Source organism: Pinus tabuliformis, chromosome 8, assembly GCF_031772625.1.
Source record: "Pinus tabuliformis cultivar Carrire ecotype Pingquan chromosome 8, CPIR1, whole genome shotgun sequence".
In the NCBI taxonomy this organism is placed as follows: Eukaryota; Viridiplantae; Streptophyta; class Pinopsida; order Pinales; family Pinaceae; genus Pinus; species Pinus tabuliformis.
Window position 1 is genome coordinate 1,931,524,680 of NC_142294.1, and position 27,131 is coordinate 1,931,551,810.

A 27,131-nucleotide genomic window follows, 5' to 3' on the forward strand; every position below is an offset into this window, starting at 1 on the left:
ATGATCACTCTAAGCATATTGATATCAAATACCACTATATTCGAGATATGGTGCAGCGGGGAGCTATAAGGCTCCAACATATCGGTACAGATGAACAGGTCGCTGACATTCTGACAAAACCCCTTGGGAAAGTAAAATTTCTGACTTTCCGAGAACAACTTGGAGTTGTTCAAAGACCCTCTGATGAGGGTCATGTATGATGCATTGAGCTCTGGGAGCTCCAGGGGGTGCGGGGTGCTTCTTGGAGCAGCATATGACCACAGGATGATTCACTATCCCCTGGTGGTATATATGTACACCCCGTGGCGACATTGTAGCAGGATTGATGTGTTCTCCTGTGAGGTCTAGATTGATGTGTTCTCTTGTGAGGCTTGGATTGATGTGTTCTCCATGGCGGTTTGGATTGGTGTGTTCTCCATGGCGGCCTGGATTGATGTGTTCTCCATGGCAATTATAGCAGGATTGATGTATTCTCCTGTGAGGACAGGATTGATTAGTTCTCCTGTCGAGGCATCCTACCCATGCAGTCTTGGACTCATGGGAAGTACCCTCATTTGATCAATGAGCAGGGAAATGAAATTAGGGACCATAGTAGTACCGATGGACGCATCGTTGTATCTACCGTACTCCCTACACTAGGATGACTTCCATTGATCTGTGATCAATGATACCGGTCTGGGACCAGTGGTAGGAGTTGTACCATACTATGACACTGACTTCGGGTCGGTTGACACTAGTATGGGACCAGTGGTACATACTCTGAGACTGACTTCGTGTCAGTGCAGTACTGGTCTGGGACCAGTGAGAGTGGTACATACTATGATGTTGACTTCGGGTCAGTTGAGATTGGTCTGGGACCAGTGGTACACTCTGGTACACTCTCTGAGACTGTGATACTGGTCTGGGACCAGTGGTACGCACTTTGAGGCTGAATTTGAGTCAGTGGAGGATGATACTGGTCTGGGACCAGTGGAGTTGTACTCACTATGACACTGACTTCGAGTTGGTTGAGACTGGTCTGGGACCAATGGTACATACTTTGAGACTGACTTTGAGTCAGTATGATACATCCTCGATCATTTCTTCTTCTTCATAATTCAGACAAAAGCAGAGCAGAACATAACAATGCAAGAGCAGAGCAGAACAGAGGAAAACAATACAGATCAGTACAGGGTAGAACAAGACAAAGCAGAACAGGTAGACTAGAGCAGAGCAGGGCAAGGGACAGGCTGTATAGGGCAGTGCATTTGATGGATGAATAGTAACGACTGATAGACAGATTGTAGATGAAGTTCTCCCTAGTTGAGAGGGAGTGTTAAAATTGGCAACTAGGGCAAAACTTCATGTGGGTCATCTTATTCATGGCTAGTAATATTTTTATTAGATTCCTCTCGTCGAGAGGTGTAGGATTGATATAAAGATCATCCGATTCCGATAAGTATTCATGGAGATATGAATTTATTTTGATTATGGAATTATTATCAAGCCGACCTACAACTCATGTAGGCTCAGAAGCCCAACAGTCGTATCTATTCAAACACCAACGTTGTGTATAAATATAAGAGGACTTTTCCTCATTTGGACTCACTCATCTCATCACATCTCTCTCTCTCTACTGTGCAGAAATGAGTCTCTTCTCTACTACGGAAAAAAGTGTCTCCTTCTCACACATGTGAAGCTGAAAGCTGTTGAACCTGAAGCTGCAACTGCAGATCCAAAGTTTGACCAGCGTTGACCATCAGATCTCCTCCTTAGAACTGCGCTATAGGTCTATCTGGATCTGCTCAGAAAGCCGCAACTTTTGGTGGTGGAATGAAGTCAATCCGACAGACGGTTTGCAAGATATCGACTGCCCTAGTTTGAAGCCGGAAACTGCCGAAACTGAAGCTGCAACTGCAGAAGTAAAGATTGACCTATGTGGACTAGAAGATGTCCTCATCTGAACTTCGCTGTAGGTTCATCTGAACCTCCTCTGGGAGCCACAACTTTTGGTGGTGGAATCAAGCCGATCCAATGGTCGGTTTGTGAGATATCGTCTGCCCTAGTTTGATGATGAAGCCGCTAATGCTGATGCTGTTGATCTAGGGTTTGCTACTGCTGATATGAATCAGATTTATTATACTATTTCTCTCTGCTGAATTATTGAAGATAAAAGAAGATTTGATCAAAGGGTTTCCCCACACATTGTGGGGTTTGTCCATGGCTAGCCGCCACATCTTGTGTCTCTTGTCTTGGCTTGTTTTCTGTCGATCGTTTAATGTTCTATCTGCACTTTATTTTATGTACATGTGATTTCTAATCTGTGGAATATCATAAGAAAAAGAAGTAAACTGTTATAAGCATAGAACATACCATAACTTAACAATTGTAAGGGGCTATAACTGCGAAGTTCTTGTTTGAGTATGTGTTGACCAGATTTGGCTGCCCAAAGGTGTTGATGAGTGATTGGGGTACGCACTTCCTAAATGAAACGATCAACGCGCTGACTGAAGAGTTCCAGGTTTATCATCAAAAGAGCACACCGTATCATCCTCAGGCTAATGGAACAGTTGAGGCCTTCAATAAAATATTGGAGAACGCGCTCACAGAGATTTGCAACGCGCAACGAAATGATTGGGATATGCGCATGCTTGCAGTGCTATGGGCGTACAGGACTACTTGCAAGAAGCTGACAGGACAAACGCCTTTTCAATTGGTCTATGGTGTAGAAGCTGTAATGTTGATGGAATATATCATGCCTAGTTTACCCATAGCGGCTTTCACAGGGATTGCGGGTCGCGGAGTCTTGGAAGAGTGGCTCGCGCAGTTGATGGAGCTTGAAGAAGACTGATTCTTGGCTGGATTCCATCAGCAAATACAGAAGGAACGTGAAAAGGCATGGTATGATCGGCACATCAAGCTGCGCATGTTCAAGGTAAATGATTTGGTTTTATTATATGGTAGTAGGTTCGCTAAGTTTCCATGAAAGTTTCAGATGCACTGGCTTGGGCCATATATCATCAAAGAAATTACATAGGGAGGCGCGGTTCAGCTCACGAACCTGAATGGAGAACCTTTTCTGGGAAGGGTGAATGGAAGCTGATTAAAGACATATACAAGAGATCCGACTCAATGACTACATGACGGCAAGACAGTCTTAGTGCTCTAGGCAGCTGCAAGGGAGCATGAGACTATAAACTACACTGCCCAGATTGGAGGATTACGCGGCAGGAGGACTGTGTACAAAAGGGTGACGTTACGGTGTCAGAAGCTGCGTGAAGGGAGCTGCGCTATGAGGAAATGTACCGCGAAGCATGACCAAAAAGTGACCGTTGGAGTCATTGTTCATGATTTGACAGCTAGAAGACGGCTAAGAGGAGTGGGCTGATGACATTTAAGGCCAAAATCTTTGAAGATCTGTCGCCAAAACAACATTAATGGACGAATTTTGGGGTGAACAGTTGGATTTGAATTCAAAATCTCCTATAAATTACGCGTGCTAGTCCAACAGAGAACGCTTTGCACCCTTAGAGTTTTTGAGTTGTGCCGTCTCTTGCTTATGAATCGTGCGTTCTTCAAGGATTTGGTCGTGAGGTTTCCTTTTGATCAGTTGCCAGAGTTAACCTAGAAATTGATCTGTGATACCATGTTAGGACCAGGCCTCGCTGAGACTGCGAGCACTGGAGGAACCGTCGCATCTGAAGGAGCTGCTCCAGAGGTTGTGAGCATGGAAGCTCCGGCTCCTGTGCCTACGGTGTCGAGGTCGCCTAGGCCAAAGCCCGCCCCTGTTAAAGAGACCCAGAAACCAAAGAAAGACAAACAAAAGAGGATGGTACCAGTGCGCGAGTTGCCTAGGAAGCATACTGCAACTCAGAAGTAGAAGAAGGACAAACAGACTGAGAAGGTTGTGCATTTGGAAGCTGAACAGGGCACCGAGGATATAGACGCTGAGGGAGCAGAGCCCATCACCAAGTTGCCTGAATATATCCCTCCACGTAAGGGGAAGGTCCCCAAGGACCCAAACTCGGACAAGTTTCTCATTCATACGCCCCTATTGCCGGAGTAGATGACCTTTGAAGGTCCGCGCGTTCCGCGGGTCCCCCTGTTAAAAATGGAAGATTGGGACTTGGCCTACCATGAGCACTTCCCTCACCTCGCGACATAAAATTATATGAGGCATGTTTATTACCCAGGCTTAGGTGTCAATGAGTTGGAGATAGTTGAATTGTGGAGTGGAGAACTCCGGGTTGTTGAACCTGTTGTGGGTGCCCTACTATCGCCGCACTAATATTAGCACCACCTGTGTGCGGCAGTTACTTACTCTGGTGCATGATGGGTGCTTATGGCTTGGCGCGCTTATAACCATCACGGACATGCTCATCCACAGGATCACGCACCTGCTGCATGAGGGTTTGAATTCGATCAAAGAGTTTGGCGGAAAACTCCCTAGTGTGAACTCACTTCTTAGTAAAGTTCCAAGCTACCTAGGCCTATTACATGGCTTTATTCATCATTTTAGCATCGCATTTACAATATCCCCACAGGTTTGCAGAATCTGAGTACAAAATGAAGAAAGAGAGAAGGAAGGGGCTTAGAAGCCCTGATGAAATCTAAAACACTGAATGATCTGAAAGTGTAGGAATGCTCTGAAATGTTCTGAAATGTACTTTGGGCATGGAGTTTTCAAAAAATATTCAAATGCAACTTTAGTGGTCAATAAGTCCACTTAGATGCTCATATGATCTTAGTCTCTAATGGACGGTTTCTTTCACTTGAGTTCAAGTTGGTTATGTCAGGTGGTCCATAGCAGCTTAGGCCTTGATGACACCCACTACACAGGTACCCAGGATTTCCTCAGAGAGATATATGGCATAATAGATGCAATGTTGAGAAGGTTGGGCCTCTTGATGACTTGAGTAGATGTCACATGTCCTAGAGCACCTTAGGACCTAGGACGTTGGTCTACTTTGACCCAACACAAAGGATTCTTGATGATAGCACGATTGGAACTCACTTGCCTCTAGGCTGGCATTGACACAACTTGATGGGAAAGACTTGATTCCGAGCCTTGATGAGGATGGTCTTCCATTGAGAGATTAGGAAGGGCTTGTTGGACTTGGAGAAGCCCTAACGCTGTAGAGAAGGGGGCTTGTTTTGACCGTTGGAGACCCATGGAGATGGCAAAGATACCCCAACTAGATTTGGGACCCTAAAGGATGATTTGAGGTGGATTTGAGGGCTATTCCTCAAATTTTCGATTATTTTGGCATTATGATACTTTTCTAGAACTCATCAAATCATGACATGGCATTTGGAGCGCTAAAAGGGCATGACATCAACACATCTTGAGGCTATTACTCACATGTGTGGGAAATTATGGCTTATTTTGTCACTTAGCTAGTGGGTTGGCTTGTAACCCAAGGTTATCTTATGTCAAACTTGTTTTAGGGGCTTCATTAGTTAGAAATTATTGAGGTAGAGCTCATATAAATAGAGGTCACCTCACTTTCATGTTAGATGATCACTTGTGTATCAATTTGGCCTCTTTCCAGGATTTAGGCCTAACTAAAATAGCCTTATATACTTGTGGAGATGTGACCTATTATCGAGATTCTGCTTTTGGAGACATCATTTTGGGATAATAAAGGATTGGTTCATGCATTTCTTGTAAATATTCTATATTGTTGAATATCTTTTTATGGCTATTGTAGGGAATGACTATTGTTACGGTTTTTATGTGCTAGTGTTGTTGAATATTGTTTTATGAAATTTGGGCAAAGTATTGCATGCGTTACGCTAAAAGAATGTGTGACAATCCCGTGAATGGATCTTCATATTAAGCTCTCTTCATTGACTATATCTCCTCATAAAATGATAGCTAGGGTTTTGAAAACTAGGGTTTTTCTTGCCCTTAATCCAACTAAGGTTTGATTCTTCCATTAGTAGGTCTCCCTTTAGACTCCATCCCCAAGGATGAAGCACTAGCCTTACACATAGGTGACCACACCTTAGAAAACGTCTTGAAATTTGTTTTTCTTCGTCTTATCTCACGTTTTTTGCCCTTTAAGGCAAGCCGTTAGACTAGGGCTAGGGCCAAATTCAACTAGGAGTTCGTTGGGTTGTGGAAGGGTTTTTCACATGTTGTATGTCTCATTACCTCAAAATCAACTCTTTTCCACAATAAATTCTTCCATTTTAGGGCGGATGTCACAAGCCCTATTTTGACCTAGGGTGAAACCTAACCTAACCCTAAGCTTCAACTTGGGGCTTTTTGAAGGCTTGTTGCTCCAATTATTGATCATATCTATCTTCTCAAGCCTTTTCTTGGCCTTGTGTACCTTGGTGGACCTTTCTCCTTGCCTATACATTAAACCCTAGGTCGTAAGAGCCTTAAATAGGTCTCTTGGAGTGAACACCTTACCTTGTCTTTGTTGATTGAGCCGTGTCCATAAGCTGAGTGCCTTTCCTTGAGCCTATCCTTGTCAGCTCTGAGTGTTGAGACTTTGAATATCTATTAGGTGTCCTACACAGGGAAGCTTCCCTTGTGGTGAAAGTCCACTAAAGAGTAGGAGGTGGTGGTGGCTATGGTGAACAATGGGCCTTCACCTCATAGTGTTGTCCCTTGGTCTAGTCCTTGCCTTTTGAGACCTCTCACATATAAATTTTATAGACTCAACCTTGATCTTCTGTTTCACTAAGTTGTACATAGTTTATTAATTTTTGTTGCTCATTAATTAAATGATGCTGATTAGCTGAACTTAGAATAGAAACACAATGAATCTCTTACTAACCACTGAACTGGAAATCATAAGCATAGCTTCGCAAAAAATAGACACAAAATTTGGGGAAAAGCCTCCATAGGGGAAAACCTAGAGAAAGAGATCTTTATTTCTTCTTGGGCATATAGGAAATTACAATAGTATAAAAATATAATCAAACTTATTTCATTACCCAAGCAAATTTCCCTTGAAATTTGTGCCAGTTAGACTCCTTTTTTCGTACCCACTTTAGATTTCAACTCAAAAAATTACATAGTCTGCTATAGGAATTAATGTTGTACGTCACTCTCTTTTAATGTGCTTGAAATCCTTGATTTTTGATCTTGAAAAGTACACTAGTATAGCAATTAATGCTATAAAATTTTCCTTGGAAAAAGTGCCTAAATGTTGATGTATGACGTCTTTCCATACAGTTTTGCCTTGTGATGTGTGCATCCCTCCTTGAAGTTTACACCTGCCTTTGCTCAATGCTAACCTTCTCTTCCTATCAACTCTTCTCTCTCTTCATTCAATGAACTCATGAATGCTCTCTCTCCCATCATGTGAACCTCTCGCATTGATGTGTCTCTCTAAATAGTCTTTTTTATACTTTTTCTCTCAATGATCTAACCCTAACTTCTCTAACCATCTTTTCAATGGATCAAATTAGATTAGATCTAGGGATCACATTTAATCTCACATTAAATATACTTCATATAATTTTCTCATTAAATGCACTTTTAAGTCATTAATTACAAAAATTTGTAGAAAATCTCATTTGTGTAATATAAAATCACTTTATATTAAAAAGTTCACTTCCTAGAGAGGCAACTTTAATGCCCCTGCCCCCTTCGCCCTGTTGAAAAGTGTAACCAGGTTCGGTCTTCATAATGACATGTAATTGTGATTTTATGTGAAGAGATGTAAAGAAGAAAAATAAAATATTATAATGCTTGCATCATGGGTTTCATGAGCAAGAGATTTTATTTTTGAGTCAAGGCTCCCATTGAGAGCCTTTAGGAATTGTTTGTCATCTAGTCATAAAATAAGGAGTCATTGTCATGTAATGAAGTCATGCTACACATTGTAAAGAGTCAAACTTGTCTATGAAAAGAATTCCTCCAAGACCTTGTTACTTATTCTCTTTAAGCCGACTGTCAACGAATGGAGAGCTTGCTAGATGATGTCGGCCTTCCTCCTAGTGATCATGTCGGCCTAAAGGACATGAGATAGTGTGTATAAATAGCCACACTCGACCTCACTTAGGAGCAAGCAATTCAGTGAAGAGAAGTGCGAAGAAGAGCCTACAAGAGAAGTGCGAAGAAGAGCCTATAAGTAGAAGTGCGAAGAAGAGACTACAAGTAGAAGTGCGAAGAAGGGATAGCAAAGGAAGCATTCTTCTGGGGTTTCTGTCTTGGGTCATATACTCTCCCACGTGCGAAAGAAGAAGGACCGAAGGCATCACAAGAAGATCAAAGTAGAACTTGTTAAAGTGATCTTGTTTGGGCATAGATCTCACAATAAGGAAACTGAGGAGAAACTCTATTCTAGGGTTTCAGATCTAGGGCTAACCTAGGAGACCAAGTTTCTCTGGGTAAGCCAAGAGGAGCAGTTGAGACTGAGATTCTCTAGAGGAAGCCTAGAAGAGCAGTGTGGAAGGATAGAGACCGAGATTCTCTAGAGGAAGCCGAGAAGAGCAGTTCAAGAGAAGAAGGAAGCCGAGATAGGGAAGAGGCAGAACATCAAGGTTAGTGACAAGGGTCTTTGTCATGGTCTTGGTATTCGTCAATTGAAGATCTATAAGAAGAATTTTCTGATTGGGTTTTCCTCTCAAAGAGTGAGAGATTTTGGCCCTGGTTAAGAAGCCTACATACTGTGTCTCTTGTCTTTTATTGTTTATTTGGTAATTGTCTTGATGAAAATAACACCTTGATAATATAATGAAGAGAAGATCATAATACAAGAAGTAAAAGCATATCACAAGCAATTATGAAGAAGAGAAATGTCCTAATCATTATTGCCCTAGATTTATCAACACTCTCCTCAGCCCCCCAATGATAGACATCAAACAAGGAAGATCTTAGGTGCAGTGAATTAAGAATACACAAAAGAGCCATGTTTCAAGGAAGGAGCAAAGCAAGTCAAAGGACACCAAGCAAGAGATCAAGATCTTCAACACACCAAAACCCTAGATCGAAGAAATCTACTCTAGCAAGAAGTCTTGAAATCATACTCAAGAAGGAAGCAGAAGGAAAGACCAAAACCCTAGAAGCAGTTCCAAGATCATCATCTTAAGAAGGCTAGAACATTCAAGAAGGATCGTGAAGCAAACTCTCTCTCAACCTTTCAAGTAGTAATCTTCTATCAACATCAAGATTAAGGAGGAAGCAAGCAACAAATACTCAAGTAAGTTTATGACTTCATATGATACTATCAAAATGTCTTTTTGCAAGGAAAGCAACAAATTGGTTGGGGCTGCAAACTTCCTTGCATGGAAGAAAAGAACATACCTAAATCTCATTGAAAATGAAGTCATGGACCACATCAAAGGGTCAATAACTCAACCTCCCAAAGAAGATACTGAAGCACATGCTAGATTCATGAAGAGGGAAGTAAGAGCCCAAAGGATTCTTATAGAATCCATCAAAGACTCTCTCATCCCATATGTATCAAAATTAGACACTGCAAAATCTATATATGACAAATTGGTAGAGTTATTTTCCGTAACTACTGCTGGAGAAATAGTCTCTCTAAGGCAAGAACTTTACAAATTAAAGATCTCAAGGGAAGAAGGAATAACCTCATATTTTATGAGGATTTTTGAGATAAGAGATCAACTTCAAGTTCTTGGTGAAATAATGTCTGACAAAGAAATGACCACTATAGTACTGAATGCACTACCGGAGGAATGGGGCAACTTCACTTCAAGTATCTATGGGAAGAAAGAAGCCACTCCCTTTCAGGATCTATGATCATTATGTAAGATCGAAGAAACCAGACTGAAAGCCAAGTCGGATGTAGGAACAAATGAGCAGAATCAAGCATATGCTGCTATGTCAAGAAGAAAAGGAAAGTTTTGAAAATTTGGTCCTCAAAGGAAGAAGAAAAACATGGCTAAAATACAATGTTATGGATGTCAAGAATATGGGCACTATCGAAGAGATTGTCCCAAGCGTAAAAGGGACAATAACAAGAGGAATAAGGAAGAAGCCCATATTACCGAAGAAGTAGAAGAGCCTGAGACAAAGAAGCCTAAGAAGGAGGAAGTGAAAGATCTCTACTATGACTGAGAGAATCTCCTTCACTAAAAGGTACTCTTCTGTTGTATTATAGATAGGAAACTTTGTTAATGAGATAGGATGCATTATATCAGAGAATGGCATCATGATAGAAGCATTAGAAGTAAGAGCTCGTGACATATGTAATATGATGAATGTCTGGAAGTCAACTATGTAGGATGTAGCTCTTTGTAAACCTCATTAGAAGCTCAAGTGATACTTATGAAGAAAGAAGAAGTCATCTAGGAAAAAGGGTTATCATACATCTGTCAAAAGGAAACATCTGCAAGATAAGATATGCAAGATCCTCAAGATTCTCTGATGGAATTGTAAGATTCACGGATCAAGAGCAAAAGTAAGTAGGTCTTCAAGAATTCCAATCTTGTGGAATTCATAGAAGGATGGTATGATAACATGACAGTGAAGCAAATCAAGGGAATGAAGTCTCTTCATTCAAAGGAAACTGCTGCAGGAAATCTGGATGATTCAAAAGGAAGATGAGGTATGTATGCTTACATTTGATATTATGGAAGTCATGTCATATGGTTGCAAACAACAGGGATCACTGAGGCATGATCAAAGAAAGGATCTCCTCCCGCAAAGGGATGCAAGAATACATGATTCACATATTTAATTAGATGAAATCAACATAATATGTCCTCATATGGAGTATGAGGTAGTTGACTACAACTGAGGAACTCTGAAGTTCCTGGGAATGAAATGTGTGAAGAAAGCAAGGAAGAGATCGTGAGATATGCAACCATGGTGAAGGAAATCACCATGTCATTACTGTCATATCAATGACTGTCTCACCAAGCATCATTATAACTGTGTATTGCAAGTCATTGACATACCATCTCACTGTAATGACCATACAAGATTACTGCCATACATCACATAAACCATATGTGGATCTCTGTCATACAACAAAGTCAATGTTGACAATAAGACTACCACTGTTGAGGTTACTATTATGTAACAATGTCAATGTATACTGGGTCACTGTTCTGATATGTTAAAGTCAACACCAAGTCACTGTCCAATAGATTCAAGTTGCGGTCAACTACAACACAGTCTCACTGTTAAATAGATTACTATCTCATGGATCACTTGTCTTTAGAGACATTGTCACACCATCATCAACCCATACACAATTGTAGTCTCACTTTAATATCACTGTTACTGTCAACTAAATTATATGCAACAAGATCACTGTCATATCAGGGTTCTGGTATACAAGTTCTGAGACTGTCTTTCATATGTCACTGTCATAAGGCCACTATACAGAGAACCTTCTTGGATGCAACATATGGATGTATGTTCTCAGAACATTCCAGTTCTACCATAACAGATGATGCAAACAAGTCTTACCAATGCATTGAGTCTAGCTTGCAATCTAATGCCTGAAAGATATAACAGTGTAATTAGGTCGTGAATGAAATCATGCTTTAGAGAACATAGTACTGCCCTTTGTCATTCAATGCCTTTTTTCCTTGCTACAAGTCAAGTATGCTGCCCAAAACTAAATCTCTGTGAGGTTAATTGCTGTTATACAGTACCACAATGTAACATGCTTAAGAGCACAACAAATTCTGAAGTAGTTCTAAAAAAGACTCAGAGAATTTAAGGACATAACCACAGAATAATGCTTTTTGAGGGCAAACAAACTTTTATTAATTTTCACTGAAGAGAAAGTAATATATTGATAACCATCACCTGTTTTGTTTGGGTACAATAGCTGGAATGAGAGGCTTGTGCTCCTCTTCTGCTTCAACTTTCAGATATACTCCTGCTTCTTATAGGAATGATAATTACAACTTCCAGAGATGATAAGAATAACCAATCACTGTACTACTACCAAACAATAGAAGGACAGACAGACAGACAGAAGGAAGTATAATAATGTCAGCTTCCAGAAATGACTAATAACCTCGGCCTAGTGATTTGGAGGTAGCATGCTCAAAGGGAGGAATACTTCTGCTATAAAATTCGCTCATAACTTAATTAAACAGTGCCCACGGCCTTGGAGAAATAGCAGAGATCGATTTACAATAAATTGATTTGGCCTCCTTGATTTATTTCCTGAGCTGATGGTGATCTGGCAATATATTATTGTGCTTGGCCTCCTTATAATAACTTGTTCTTGGCTTCGATATACAGTGCAGAATTGACCACATTGAGGAGCGAGTTTGTCATGAAGGTTTGACCTTCTTTAATAGACGAAAAACTCGTCCTCCTTCAGATGAAACCAATCAATGCTTTCATGGTTTTTGCTAGACAGAATAAACCCCAATTGTACCTCTGTTCCATAGACTCAAATGTGCCAATTTCAAAGACGAATTTTCACAGTAAAAACAACACAAATAATAGGATATGAATTAGGGCTTTATTGACATGAAGATTTATGAACTCTGGGCCAGATCAAACATTTTCTTCGCTGGTGAGAGCCACAGGAATAATGTGCTTACAGATCCAATAAATATTGGCTGCTGAGAGATAGAACGTTCATGCACAAAGAGGCTGCTTTAATAATGGCCGAACCTTGGAAAAAATTTGCTCCACCCACAAGAAAGTGCCAACCGAATCCCATACTAAAACAGATACAAAAACAACTTTCCAGAACACCCTCTCGTTTGATATAGCACTTTTCCACAGACCGAAAATATTTCAGACAATTATCACTTCATAGATATGGCGTTAGATCCATGCAAGAGATAATACAAATCGAACCCTTTAAATAGCTTTTTGAAGTGTCATATGAAGGCATCTCATAGGTATTTGGAGGGAGACTTTAATGTTTAAAATTCAAAACAATTGGAGGGAAAACCCCTTTTTAGGGTTGTTTGAATTTGAAATTCAAATTTCAAATCCCTCATATGCCCATGATTTTTAAAGATAACCTTTCATGATCAACCTTCTGCCAAGAGAAATGTTATTTTAATTTTGATGAGGAGCTTTATGGCTTGTGCATTTGTCTTAGCTAAGGAAGAGCTGCAACATCATCAACCTTTGGTGTTGATGCCCACAATTTGGGGGCTTCATCTTCAAACAAGCGTAATTCCCAAATGGTGAAGGCTCTTGAGGTGCGCCATATACCACTGGAATCGGCTTGATGAGGAGCATCTAATGACAATGTCCTTGAGATCAAATTCACTGAGTTTCATCTGCAAAAACCTCAACAAATGTGGGGCTACTTGGAGCTTCAAGGGATTCTAGGGTTTTCCAGGAGCTTTGACCAATGGAGCATCCAATTGAAGACCAATATTAAGAGCATTCAATCACTGACATTGGCATCAATGACAACACCATTCGACAATCTCCCCCTTTGTCATTGATGGCAACACATACTTCCCCTGTGATCACTGCTCCCCCTGACTCCATGCCTCTGATCTTCCTCTCCTGATTTCTCTTCCCCTTCAACAATGTGAACCCGAATGCACCAACACCCATTCTCTACATGCAATTGGACTCATGCAGCATCTTGCTTTGGCTAGCATATTGATTTTAAACTTCCATGGAAGGCATGCGTGGTCTAGAGGATAGAACTTCTGCTCACATTGAGACAATACCTGTATGAATTTTCGCCGACTTTTGCACAGATGCGCTGTAAAATGATACAAACTCAGCTTAACGGTGTTATAACTTGATACATATTTCGAAGTTGATACTTTTGCTTTTATCATTTATAATTATAAAGCAATTTTGTCCATTATACAAGTCTAATATCACAAGTTATAATTAGTAATCGTTCTGAAATTATATTTCCATGGCCAATCTATATTTTAGTGCCTAAATGTTGTCATTTATGTTTGTGGAAATTTTATATTTGTTGTTGTGAATTATTTTTTGTTTCAGATCTGGTTGACTCTTTCATCTCTTTACTTAACTTCCTCTGCAGGTAAGTGGGCAGAATGATGCAGAGTTGGACTTTAATGCAGTACAACGAGGGGATGCAGAGATGGCTCAAAAGTTGTATCGTGTTGTTCGTGCATGTGTGGAGATGGGCAACAAGAATCCTATTGTGAGCATTCATGATCAAGGTGCTGGAGGCAACTGTAATGTTGTTAAAGAAATAATCTATCCCAAGGTACTGATCTACATTGACATAAATTTGAACAGTGTCTAATTCATTCTGTTCATATTTAAGTATAACAATGCACTCCATTTCTGATGTCATTTTAAACAGGGAGCAGAGATTGACATAAGATCCATAGTTGTTGGTGATGAAACAATGTCTGTTATGGAGATATGGGGTGCTGAATACCAGGAACAGGTATATTTCACTTTTGGTTGTCTAGTGGGTCTAGGAATGGATCCGAGTGGTTGTTTCATTCAAAACATTGAGATCTGTTATGTCATTGGCCCCAGGCCTCCATCCATTCTATTTTTGGATTAATTTAAGGTTGAGGTACATCCATGGCATACCAAGGATGTTTGTGAATCCCTATGCATTTCTAAAAATGTTGTGGCTTTATAAAAGTAAATTCCAACTTTAAAGTTAACATCTAATCCAAATCTAACTAATCCAGTGCATCCAGATTACAAACCACTAACCACATATAAAGTCAGCTGTATAAACTATCCTGTTAAGAAAATAAAATGACTGTTATGCAGAAGGTGTCCAGAAAGGATGACAGCTTCAGAGAATTGATTTCTCACCAATAATAGCTTGGGAGGACTGATTTTTCACCTCTAGCAGTTTGGGAGGAGTTCTTTTTAACCAAAGAGGATTGAGTTTTCACCATCAGTAGCTTGGAAGGATTATTTTCAGTTTCAGGGAGTTCAGGGAGTATTTATCATCAAATTCAGCTTTGGATAAGTCATATGAGGAAGGATCCAGAGTACATATAGGGCCTAAGATGTTGGGATATGGGTGCTAGTGATGTTGGAAACACTGAGAGGTGGTGAATGGTATTTCATAAATTTCAACAATTTAGGTATCAAAACAATTAACCAATATATTTATATTACAAGGGAAAATATAACTTCTAGTTTAACAGCCAGAACTGGAAGGGCTACAACCTCAAGATTTACCAACTCCCACTGGAAGGAGGTGACAACCTCCTGAAGGAAGCTACAACTTCCTTCCCTAGCACCACCCGGCCACCCTATAAAATAAAATCTTCTTGGGCTCCTGTACCAGAGAAAATGGCCCAATTACAACAACGTTCAAACAACTTTAGTTCTGCCCCTTTGTCATATCCAATATGCAATTTGTAGATCAATAAAATGCATACATCAGATCATCAACACAAATGTCCTTACTCTGCATTTGATTGTCTCACAATTTCTTCAATTTGCTTGTCAAAGGCTTGATTCACAAGTGCTTCAAGGCTCCTGTTTTAAGGCTTTTGCAATTGTCAAGACATGCACCATTCACTGTTCCAAACTTCAAAATAACTGCCTCAGAACTCCAAACTCCTTTTTACAGGAAGACAGTGTGATTGATTGTGTCAAATGATCCATGAGAGGGTTTAATATATAGGAAATTATATAGGAGAAAAGGTGCATCCTTCTATTGGTCGACTTGAATATTTTTTCCATTTTAATTTACCAATTACATATTTCACCTTAATTCATAAAAACTTGGAGGGAAATCTAAATTCAAATTCATTTTCAATATTCTGCCACATTAATAATAATCAAATTCAAATGCTTCACATATATTTTAAATATTGTAGAAATTAATGTGTAGAATTGCAACTGCTCATGAAGTTTAAATCAAAATTACAAGACACAAACCTACACTATTGCTCTGCGGACATTAATTCGCAATTTAGAACAAAAATCTCAGACATGCAAGTAGAACTAAAATAAAGAACATAAAAAACTTAAAAAGTGTTGGAAAATGTAACGAGGTTCGGTCTTCATTTAATGTATTTGAGTTACCATGTAATGTACTTGTCGAAAGAATAAAGAAAAAGAATTTATTATCATGATTGTGACTTATTAAAGCATGGGTTTCATGCTTGGCTCACCATGTTTTAGGTTAGTTTCCCCATTGAGGACTTCTAGTATTTATTATGAGTCAATAAAGTTATTGTACTTTTAAAGAGACCCTTATTGACCTTTTGAATCATGTAAAAAGGTCAAGTATTGAGTCAAATATAATTTATGTATCTTCCACACCAAGTCAGCCTAAAAGAAGATCAGGTCGACCTAAGAAGACTATTCGACCTTACATGGAGCCTATAAATACAAGCACATCGAATTCATTTGGAACACACTCTCTCACAAGAAATTTGATATCTCTTGTAGCTGGAAAAAGTGCGGAGTCTGTTGCCAAGATGCTGAAATAAGTGCGAGTTTGGGGAAGTCTAAGGAGAAAGAAAAAATCAACATTTTGGTGCCCCTCTCTCTCTGTTCGGGTCCTGGATTGGGAGTTCGAAGTCTTCCAAGTTCCAGGAGACTGACTTGGTGTGGAGGGAAGGTCTGGTCTTGGTCTAGGGTGAAGAGTCCCAGAGAATACTATTGAAAGGAAGAATTTCTTGACTCTCCCCAAAAGGGGGACGTGGGGAAACGTTTCCCCAGACGTCCCCCCGTCCTGGGTGCGCGGGGTTCGAGGGGTGCGCGCACCCGACCCTGGGGAACGCATCCCCATGGAACATTGGTAATTTTCAAGAATAAGAAAATCTTTCTGCCTTTTTGATTTTCTAACATGTTATCAGAGCTTTCGTGAAGAAGGAAGAAAAAGGCAGTCTCAAGCACTTGATCGAGGAACTATTCAAAATGATCTCAAGGAAGGAATCCACTATATTCAAGGAAGATGTCTATAACACAATCAAGGGAGAGAACAAACTTGAAGGGGCCTCAAACTATAGGTCCTGGAAGAAGAGGATTGACCTCATCCTTGAGAAGGACAAGGTACTAGACTTGGTCAAAGGAAAAGTAAAGAAGCCTACAGAGGATTCCAGTGATGATGACAAAGTGAAATTCAGGGAACTAGAATTGGTGGCCATGACTGATGGTAGAAGGAATAAAGGACAACCTTGTTCGATTCATAGCTAACATCGATCATGCGTAGGAAATGTATGAAGCCCTGTCAAAGTTATTTACTATTAAGAACATTGGTCAAGTATCTAGTTTGAAGAATGAGCTAAGGACCACAAAGATGACTCAAGAAGACACAGTGGCATCCTTCTTTGTAAAGATAGCAAGAATCAGGGATGATTTTTTGGCCATTGACGAAATTGTTCCAGATAAAGAACTCGTGATCACTGCCCTATTAGGTTTGCCATCCTCTTGGGGTGCATTTGTTGCAGGTCTCAACAGTTGGAAGGAAGCTCCCACTTTTGAAGAACTATGGAATGCCTGCAGTCAGGAAGAATTGAGGATCTCATTAGCCAATCCTGAAGGAGTATCAAATGCCTACATTGCTCAACACAAAGGAAGGAAATCAAAAGGACCAAGGAAGAAAGTTGACATGTCCAAGATAGAGTGCTATAAATGTCATAAGAAAGGTCACTACAAGAGCGACTGTCTTGACAATCCAAAGAATATGTTAACATTGCTGAAGAAGGAGACCCAAAGAAAGCAAAACCAAAAGAATCTGATATAAGTGACTTACACTATTAAGTCCTTTGTTTTTAGTCTTAGATATTCTAGTTTTGTATTTTTGATGTTTTAGAATTTATAGGCTTTTAACATATTTTGGAAAAGACATTTTTATTGTTTTTATAAGTTTGTAGGTATCCCTAAAGCTTTGGAGGGAGCCCCCAATAACTCCCAAAGATAAGTATCTCATCTCCTTTCAGTTTTTGGTTTCATGTACTTGTTTAAGTTTTGATTATATTAATACTAATCACCATTCTCCCTCTATTGTCTTGATTAGGAAAACATCTGCTATATCCTCAAGGAGTTTGAAGAGAGCCACCCAAGAAAAGGTTGGTCTAGAAACAAAGGTATGCCTTAAACTATAATACATTGATTTCTTTAAAGGGTTATTTGACAATCTATTACTAACATTGTTATGCCTAGTTATATTGAATCATAATGATTCTTGTTTTGGGTAATTCATCACTTGATATATCTACCCACCCCACTCATATTCTTAACTGATTTTGTAGAACCCTGAGCGGGTTCTGGAAAACCCTCACTGAAGGGTATGCTAATGTGAATGTCTGAAATCCTACACTGCTTAGGGATATTGTGAAATGATATTTGAAGTTTTATTGATGATGTCATGTTTGGGATTTTGGTATGATCAAGAAAACCTAACTTGTTAGGGTTGAATGATAAGGTCTAAATTTTAAAATCCAGAATCTTTGAAGTTTTGGTAATTTTTAGGTTTGTTATGTTCTTATGTTGAAACTGTAACTCATTAGGGTTTGGTGGAATATGTAGGCAAGACCCTTATAGTGTCTTATAAATGATTCCCTTGGTATGTGTGTGTTTATCTGATCGAACCCTAGTATAATCAAGATTGTTGTACTCTTATTGATCATTGTGAAGTTGGGTTTGACTAACACATGATATGAAACACCTTTGCATGATAATGAAAACCTAGGTATATATAGATATTTCCTTTTGGTCGAATCCCTAGCTTGGTATAGGTCAGATGTATTAATGTTGTCAGACATACGATATGCTTATGTATGATTATGAATTCCTAGATATGTGTGTTGACCTAGTTATTGATGGTCATAAGTCTTAGGATTTAATAGAAGTCCTTGTCTGAGATTCTAGGATGATGATATTTGGAAATCTAGGGTTTGTAGCTAAATCCTAGTAGTAGTTAAATTCTCTAGTATGTGTGATATAACAATCTAAGATCTATTTGATGATTGTTGAGATTGTGAAAATAGAATTCTAGGGTTTTGGAGTTGAACCTTAGTAGAAGTAAAAATCTCTAATGTATGATGACAATATGATAATTTGAGATTTGTGTAAGATTGTTGAAATCTGAGTTTTGATTGGGATTGATGATTGATCAGAAATCTAGGGTTTGCAACTAACCCTAGTGGAAGCTGGTCATGTTAATGACTAAGTTGTGATTCGTTTTGATTGACTTTTTTGTATGAAATATAGGATTTGTATGAAACCCTAGTGAGAAGTCTAACATATGAATTTTGAAAAGTTGTTAGATTAGATATTTTTTGGGATTCAACTGCGTTAAGTAAGTCATTCAAACGTATGACCATTTCCATGAGAGGTAGTCGTAACTGACTAATTTCTCATGATTTTTGAATAGTTCACTTAGCACTCATTGCATCGGGTGATGCTCACAGGGGTGAAGAAGTGGGATTGAAACTAGTGAAATGTGGAGAACGAATCACATAGCATCAATCATCACTTCCGGGGCTTGCACCCGGTAACCAGGACTTCCCAGGAGGTCACCCATCCCAGAACTCCTCTGGCTCAAGCGCGCTTAACTGTGGAGTTTTCCCCACAATCAAGCCCACTTAGCTTGCTACCCCATTTGCAAAACCTTAGCAAGTATTGTGCCTCATGAACCATTCAAGTAGAGATCCCTTGACTCTTTTTGAATTTAAGTGTGGGGGATTTACGCAGTGCATTATATTAGATATTTTTTGGGATTCAACTGCGTTAAGTAAGTCATTCAAACGTATGACCATTTCCATGAGAGGTAGTCGTAACTGACTAATTTCTCATGATTTTTGAATAGTTCACTTAGCACTCATTGCATCGGGTGATGCTCACAGGGGTGAAGAAGTGGGATTGAAACTAGTGAAATGTGGAGAACGAATCACATAGCATCAATCATCACTATGTGATTCGTTCTCCACATTTCACTAGTTTCAATCCCACTTCTTCACCCCTGTGAGCATCACCCGATGCAATGAGTGCTAAGTGAACTATTCAAAAATCATGAGAAATTAGTCAGTTACGACTACCTCTCATGGAAATGGTCATACGTTTGAATGACTTACTTAACGCAGTTGAATCCCAAAAAATATCTAATATAATGCACTGCGTAAATCCCCCACACTTAAATTCAAAAAGAGTCAAGGGATCTCTACTTGAATGGTTCATGAGGCACAATACTTGCTAAGGTTTTGCAAATGGGGTAGCAAGCTAAGTGGGCTTGATTGTGGGGAAAACTCCACAGTTAAGCGCGCTTGAGCCAGAGGAGTTCTGGGATGGGTGACCTCCTGGGAAGTCCTGGTTACCGGGTGCAAGCCCCGGAAGTGATGATTGATGCTATGTGATTCGTTCTCCACATTTCACTAGTTTCAATCCCACTTCTTCACCCCTGTGAGCATCACCCGATGCAATGAGTGCTAAGTGAACTATTCAAAAATCATGAGAAATTAGTCAGTTACGACTACCTCTCATGGAAATGGTCATACGTTTGAATGACTTACTTAACGCAGTTGAATCCCAAAAAATATCTAATATAATGCACTGCGTAAATCCCCCACACTTAAATTCAAAAAGAGTCAAGGGATCTCTACTTGAATGGTTCATGAGGCACAATACTTGCTAAGGTTTTGCAAATGGGGTAGCAAGCTAAGTGGGCTTGATTGTGGGGAAAACTCCACAGTTAAGCGCGCTTGAGCCAGAGGAGTTCTGGGATGGGTGACCTCCTGGGAAGTCCTGGTTACCGGGCAAGCCCCGGAAGTGATGATTGATGCTATGTGATTCGTTCTCCACATTTCACTAGTTTCAATCCCACTTCTTCACCCCTGTGAGCATCACCCGATGCAATGAGTGCTAAGTGAACTATTCAAAAATCATGAGAAATTAGTCAGTTACGACTACCTCTCATGGAAATGGTCATACGTTTGAATGACTTACTTAACGCAGTTGAATCCCAAAAAATATCTAATATAATGCACTGCGTAAATCCCCCACACTTAAGTTGTTAGATGCTTTGTAGATCTATATTTGTTTGAATTGTTTCTAGGGTTTCTATATGTTGAAGTAAGGTATGTCATACCTTTGGAAGGAACATTGAAACCCTAGATAGAATGAAAGTTGTTATGAAGTAGTCTAGGGTTTATGACAGTCCCTAGCAATATGTTGAAGAGTATATGTCTCTTGTTTAAAAGTTTGGGTATCTGATATGTATAGAGTTGAAATGCTTCCATGATTCTGGTATGACTAACTTCATGCTCCAATAGTTTTGATTGTACTTTCTATCCAAGTTGTGCAGGTACACCATCTTCAATATGATGAAGATGCCTGTTGATGTGATAAGCATGGTAAGGATAATGATAACTTTGATGAAATGGTTGAAAGCCACATAACGAAAAGAAGAAGCTCATCTCCTTGAGGAAGCCTGAGTAGAAGAGATCTCCCTAAGATTAAGAGGGAGTAGGTGCTTCTTGGTTGAGAGGGAGGACATATCTTGGTTTTCCCTCAAGATTCTCAAAGAATACTATTGAAAGGAAGGAATTCTTGACTGGGTTTTCCTCTTGAGGGGGGTTTTGCCTTGGCATAATGCCTACATTTGGTGTCTATTGTTTTGTGTGCTACTGCTTTGGTAATTGTTTGATGAACTAAAAGAAAGAAGATATAAAGAATCGTAATAATAAGAAACATCACAAGTAATTATCAAGAATAATAAAATCCTTTTTCCTTTCTGATTTTCTAACAATAAGAATTCAAGAACATCACAAGTAATTATCAAGTATAAGAAAATCCTTCTACCTTTCTGATTTTCTAACACATCCGACCTCTTAAGAGGCTTATTCTTTCATTTGTGAGTTAGTTTGGTGGGCTTGTCACCAAAAGTTAGATTAATAGCACATTATTTTATTTTTGGGGCTTATGTAGGCTAAGGAGACTAATTCTAACTCCTCGTTAGTGTATAAATACAAGTGAGTTGAATTCATTTTCTCATCATCACTTTGCATTGGATCTCTTTTCTCTTGAAAATTTTGCACTTTCTATTGGAGGGTGAGTTGGAGCTTTATGGATGAATTTTGATGTGTGGATTTGGTTTATCTTATCTTGGAGCTTCTCTATTGTCAAATTGTGGATGATTGGATATATTCTATTACATGTAAGTACATACTTCTAATGCTATTCTTGTTTTACTTTGTCACATACATTGGACTGGGATTTTCATCGCTGCATGCGTTTACTGCTTATATTGTGGAATCTTGTCTCTATATAGCATCTCTCAGTGTATGGGCCATGTAATGTGAATGAAATCTCTTAGGGGTAATTCTATTAACGAATTTATCTTGACATGCCCTCACCTTTTGCACATTGAAGTATAAAAGCTGCAAGATTGCTTCTCTTTGACCTAGAAGGCTAGCAAAGTAGTCTTGAGGCCTCCTTGACTAAGAACCAAAGGTCCTCACTCATATTCATCATAGACTCTATTCTCCCAAGACTAGGGCACTGATCTACCAAAATGTGGTCACCTAAAATCAACTTTTTTTCACCTTTTCCTAGGTCTAGCCAAGTTGGGTCACCTAGGGAATCATTTTTCCAGTGAACTATTCCTCCTAAAAGTTTGATCTCCTAGACTCTCCTGCGATGGTGTCTCCTCAAGACGTCCTCCAAATTTGAGGCCATTCCGACGATGGAGTTGTGAGAAAAGCCAAGCCCTAGCTTCGAGATCAAACTTTGCCATAGTATCCCCAAGGCTTGTGCCTCATAGGATCAATTCAACACCTTTGAGTGGATATTCTTTCTTTGATCCTTTCCCCACCTTGTCTAGGTTAAGAACATCATTGGTTGCTAAAATCTTGCCCCCTAGCCTAGGCTAGGTCCACTTGGTCCCGTTCCTTTGAAAAGAGAATTCTTCAAGAACCATTCGGGATACCAATTTCAATAAAGATTTTAAGGATTGGGAAACTCTTTCACAAATCATATCCCTTAAACCTAACCCTAAAATTGTCTCGTTTCTCTCTTGGAAGACATTGTACCTTGCTTAGAAAGTAAGAAAGCTCCATCCTTCAACTTCTTTTGAAAAGGGATCATTTGGGTCACTCCACATCCACTCATTGATTTATCCTTCATCAGTGACTCCATAATATACCGAGTTTCCTCTCATCGATGAAAGTCCGTAAATAGTAGGGAGTCTTAGCTGAGGTGACAGTGGGCTAAGTCTCCATTTGTTGCCCTTGGCCTAGCATTTTCCCTTTAGGTCCCCTGCTAGTTTGATCGGTAACATGCCAGATTACCATTCATGTTATAGCCTGAATTCTTTGTGGTTGCTGTGCGTACTAGAGAAGCGATCAGACTAGATTTAGAGCGATATGTGCAATCACATAGCAATGCAAGGAAATTGAATGATGGCTAAAGATCTTATGCGTTGAATTGTACAAACAGTGATGGAGTGCAAGTTGGTTTGAGTATGTAGGAAATAACTGAGGTCGTTGGCAGCTTAGGTATGGTGCACCGATTTGTGTGAAATGGTGGTAGAGTATTGTCTACAGATGTGGTTGGTAGTGTGTTGATCATTGTTTTACAACCCGGCCGAGTCAACTCGGAAACGACCGTTCCGAACCGAGCCAGCACCCAAAAGTTTGACCCGGCCAGCAACCCGGCTCGGTTGACCGAGTCAACTATGACTCGGCCGAGTCATCCAATGACTCGGCCGAGTCATAGTTGACTCGGTCAACCCGGCCGGGTCCGTATTGACTCGGCCGAGTCAATGAAACTACGGCTGGGCAGCGTAAATCATGAAATAAATTCACTTTTTTGTGATTTTTGGTAAAGTTTAATTCGGTTTATGGATTCCAAAGGGTAATGGTAAATTGTTAAATGCTTTTGGGGTCCATTTCCCCCTCCCAAACCCTATTTAAGACAGCCAAATGCTCTCATTCACTCACAGCAGTCTTATGCATTTGAGTGAGAGTCTTCTTTGAGAATTAGTGAGCAGTTCTTGAGCTTGTTTTGGAGCAGCAGTGAGGAGTCTTGGAGGAGCATTGTAGCTGGAGTGAGGAGCTTCTTGGGCAGCCATTTGGAGCAGCATTGAGGAGCTGATTCTTGGAGCAACCTTGAGGAGGCATTTTGTGCCTGGGCCCTGGAGGTATTTTTTTCCACCTCTATAAATTTGTTTTTACTTAGTAAATTTTAGGTGCATATCAAGAAAGCTTAGAGAGTGTTTTTAGTCAAATAAATGAACATTGAATCAATTTTTTTTTTTTTTTTTTCATTTTCAGATTGTTTTCCTAGTCAAAAAATGGCACCTAGAGCAAAAGATCCTGCTTGGGCATATGTTGAAATGGTTGATAGTCAGATGCATTGCAAGTTTTGCCATAGGAAAATTAAGGAAGGTCCTGGGGGGATTAATAGGCTGAAACAACACTTGGCAGGGATTAAAGGCCAAATTACTGCATGTCCCTCTGATGAAATTGGGGAGATTAGAAAGAATTTGTTGGCCAGCTTTGAAAAATTTAAAGAAGATAAGGCTAGGCAAAAAGAGATACAGGATGAAATTGGGAGGAAGAGGGAGATACAAAGAATGATGGCTACCAACCCCCACTATGATTTTGAGGGTTCTTCCTCTATCCCTCAAACTGATGCATCCAACCCTTTCCGTTATGTTCCTCCCTCTTTTGGTTCTGTTCAAGATAAGGGAAAGGGTAGAATGAAGGGTGATGTGACTATCAAAAGTTATTTCACTACCTCCTCTCCATCAGATGCACATGGTCCTGAAGTTAGTAAAGGTCATATTCAGCCCACTTTAGATGACCATTGGAAGAAAGAATTGAGGGAGACTGCTTGTGACTACATAGCTAGATGGTGGTATGATGCTGATATCCCCTTTAATGCTGCTCGTTCACCATATTATGAGCCTATGTTTGATGCCATACATGCTGCTGGAAAAGGCTTCAAAGGCCCTAGTATGCAAGAGCTAAGGGGGTTTCGTTTGCAGAAAGAAATTCAATCCATTAATGAGTATTTGCAAGAGTTCAGGGACTCATGGGCAAGAACAGGGTGTACCATCATGTCAGATAGATGGACTGATCAAAGAAACCGTACCATCATAAACTTTCTTGTCTTCTGCCCACAGGGAACCATGTTTTTAAAATCAGTTGATGCATCTGATAAGGTAAAAGATGGCCACTTGTTGTTTCAGCTATTGGATGAGGTTATTGAGGATGTGGGGGTGGCTAATGTTGTTCAAATCATCACAGACAATGCCTCTAACTATGTTCTTGCTGGTAAACTGTTAGAGGAAAAACACAAGACCATCTTTTGGACCCCATGCGCTGCACATTGCATAGACCTCATGCTTGAGGATATTGGAAAATTAGATTGGGTGAGAAACACTGTAGATAATGCCAAAAGCATAACAAAATTTATCTACAATCATACACTGGTTTTGAGTCTCATGAGGAAACACACTGGAGGCAAGGATATTATTAGGCCTGCCATCACTAGATTTGCTACACATTTTTTGACATTGCAATCTATGCTTTCCCAACATAGAAACTTGCAAAAGATGTTTTCCAGTGATGAATGGAATCAAAGCAATTGGTCTACCAAACCAGAAGGCAGAGAATTGAAAAGGAAAGTCCATGATGAAACTTTTTGGAGAAAGGCAGCAGAGATTGTGAAGCTTGCCGAGCCACTAGTTAAGGTGTTGCTGTTGGTGGATGGGGAAAGGTTGGCTATGGGCTTCATTTATGAGGCTATGGATCAAGCAAAGGAGCAAATAAAGACAGCATACAAGGATAGAGTGGCAAAGTATGGGCCCATTTGGGCAATCATTGATGAAAGATGGAACAATCAACTCCATCGCCCTATACATGCAGCTGGGTATTTTTTGAACCCACGGTATCATTATAAAGCTAAGGAGTCAGGAGCTTTGAGGGGGGAGGTCAGAGATGGACTGGTTGATTGCATTGAACGCATGATCCCATCGGAGTCTGATCAGCTGCAGATACATCAACAGGTCACATCCTTCAGCAATGCAACAGGTACCTTTGGGAAGAACCTAGCAAAGATTGCAAGAGAAGCAGATGAGCCGGGTAAACAAAAATTTCAATTTTCAATTTCTTAATGGTTTTACAGTTTTACTTTTTTTATTAAAGACTAAAGTTTGTTAAATCATTTATAATTTGAAAGTTAGATATAATTTGTAATTTTGTTGAGCTTCAGCCTTCATCTTGATCTAACTCATAATTCATTACACTCCTATGTTTTTTGCAGCACAATGGTGGGAGGCAATGTTGCAGGAAGCCCCCCCCCCCCGGATCCTAGGCCCGAAGCGCGCCCCGTACGGAAGCGCCCAGGAAGCGCCCCCGGAAGCGCGCTTCCGAAATTTTTAGACGCTTCCTGGAAATTTGGAAGCGCTGGCGCTTCCGAAGCGCCGAAGCGCGCTTCGTACGGCGCTTCCCAGACGCTTCCCAGACGCTTCCCAGGCGCTTCCCAGGCGCTTCCCAGACGCTTCCCAGACGCTTCCGAGACGCTTCCAGAAAAGCTTCCGGAAAAGCATTTAGAAAATCGTTTTTTTTTCAATTTTTTTTTAAATTTTAGGTGAGTTTGCTTGTTGGGGGTGGGTCCACCTTGGGTTAGGGTGACAAATGAAAGCAAAAAAAAATATAAATATAGCAGATGCTCCCTCATCTGGTCCCTTGGTTCCTAGGTTCCATGGTTCAACACCAACAGCAGGGGGTTCTTCTTCATCAGTTTCAGTGCCACGACTTCCAGAGGCACCATCTTCTTCATTGCCACCACGTGGAGGCCCGCCACCACGTTCTATTCGTGGTGGAAGGAGGAGAGATTAGTAGATATATTCACAATCTACTACTTTTTGTCATAGATTACTCATTAGACTTGTAGACTTGTGAATTTGAATTTTGGACCTTTTTGGCTTGGCGGTGACCAAGTGACATATTTTGTAAACATTATTATTTGAATTTTGGACATGACAAATGTTGACAGTTGCTCACTTGCTAGATAAATCATAATATGCTCTATGTTTTATGTTTTATAATATGCTTAAATGTTTTATGTTTTATAATATGCTTAAAAATTTGATGTATGTTTGTAATAGCTAGAATATAGATGATTGTTGTACATACTAGTAACTACAATGGAATCATGGATGCCATATCTATCTTGATTTATGCAAAAATATGCATGTTTTCATGTCTTCTACAATTAATTTGGTATTTGGGATGTTTGTTTTGAGTATAAATGCAAAAAAATATAAAAAATATATATATATATATAGCAGACGCTT

General features: G+C 39.8%; 1 protein-coding gene across 1 annotated transcript in view; it reads left to right on the forward strand.

The window, feature by feature from the left end:
- The window catches only part of PUR4 (purine biosynthesis 4), a 205,915-nt gene that overhangs the window by 147,294 nt on the left and 31,490 nt on the right, over nt 1-27,131 (forward strand). The window contains exons 18-19 of the mRNA XM_089374764.1: nt 13,914-14,102; nt 14,202-14,288. Of these exons, the coding sequence (XP_089230890.1) occupies nt 13,914-14,102; nt 14,202-14,288 (276 nt within the window). The remainder of the gene's footprint in view (nt 1-13,913; nt 14,103-14,201; nt 14,289-27,131) is intronic.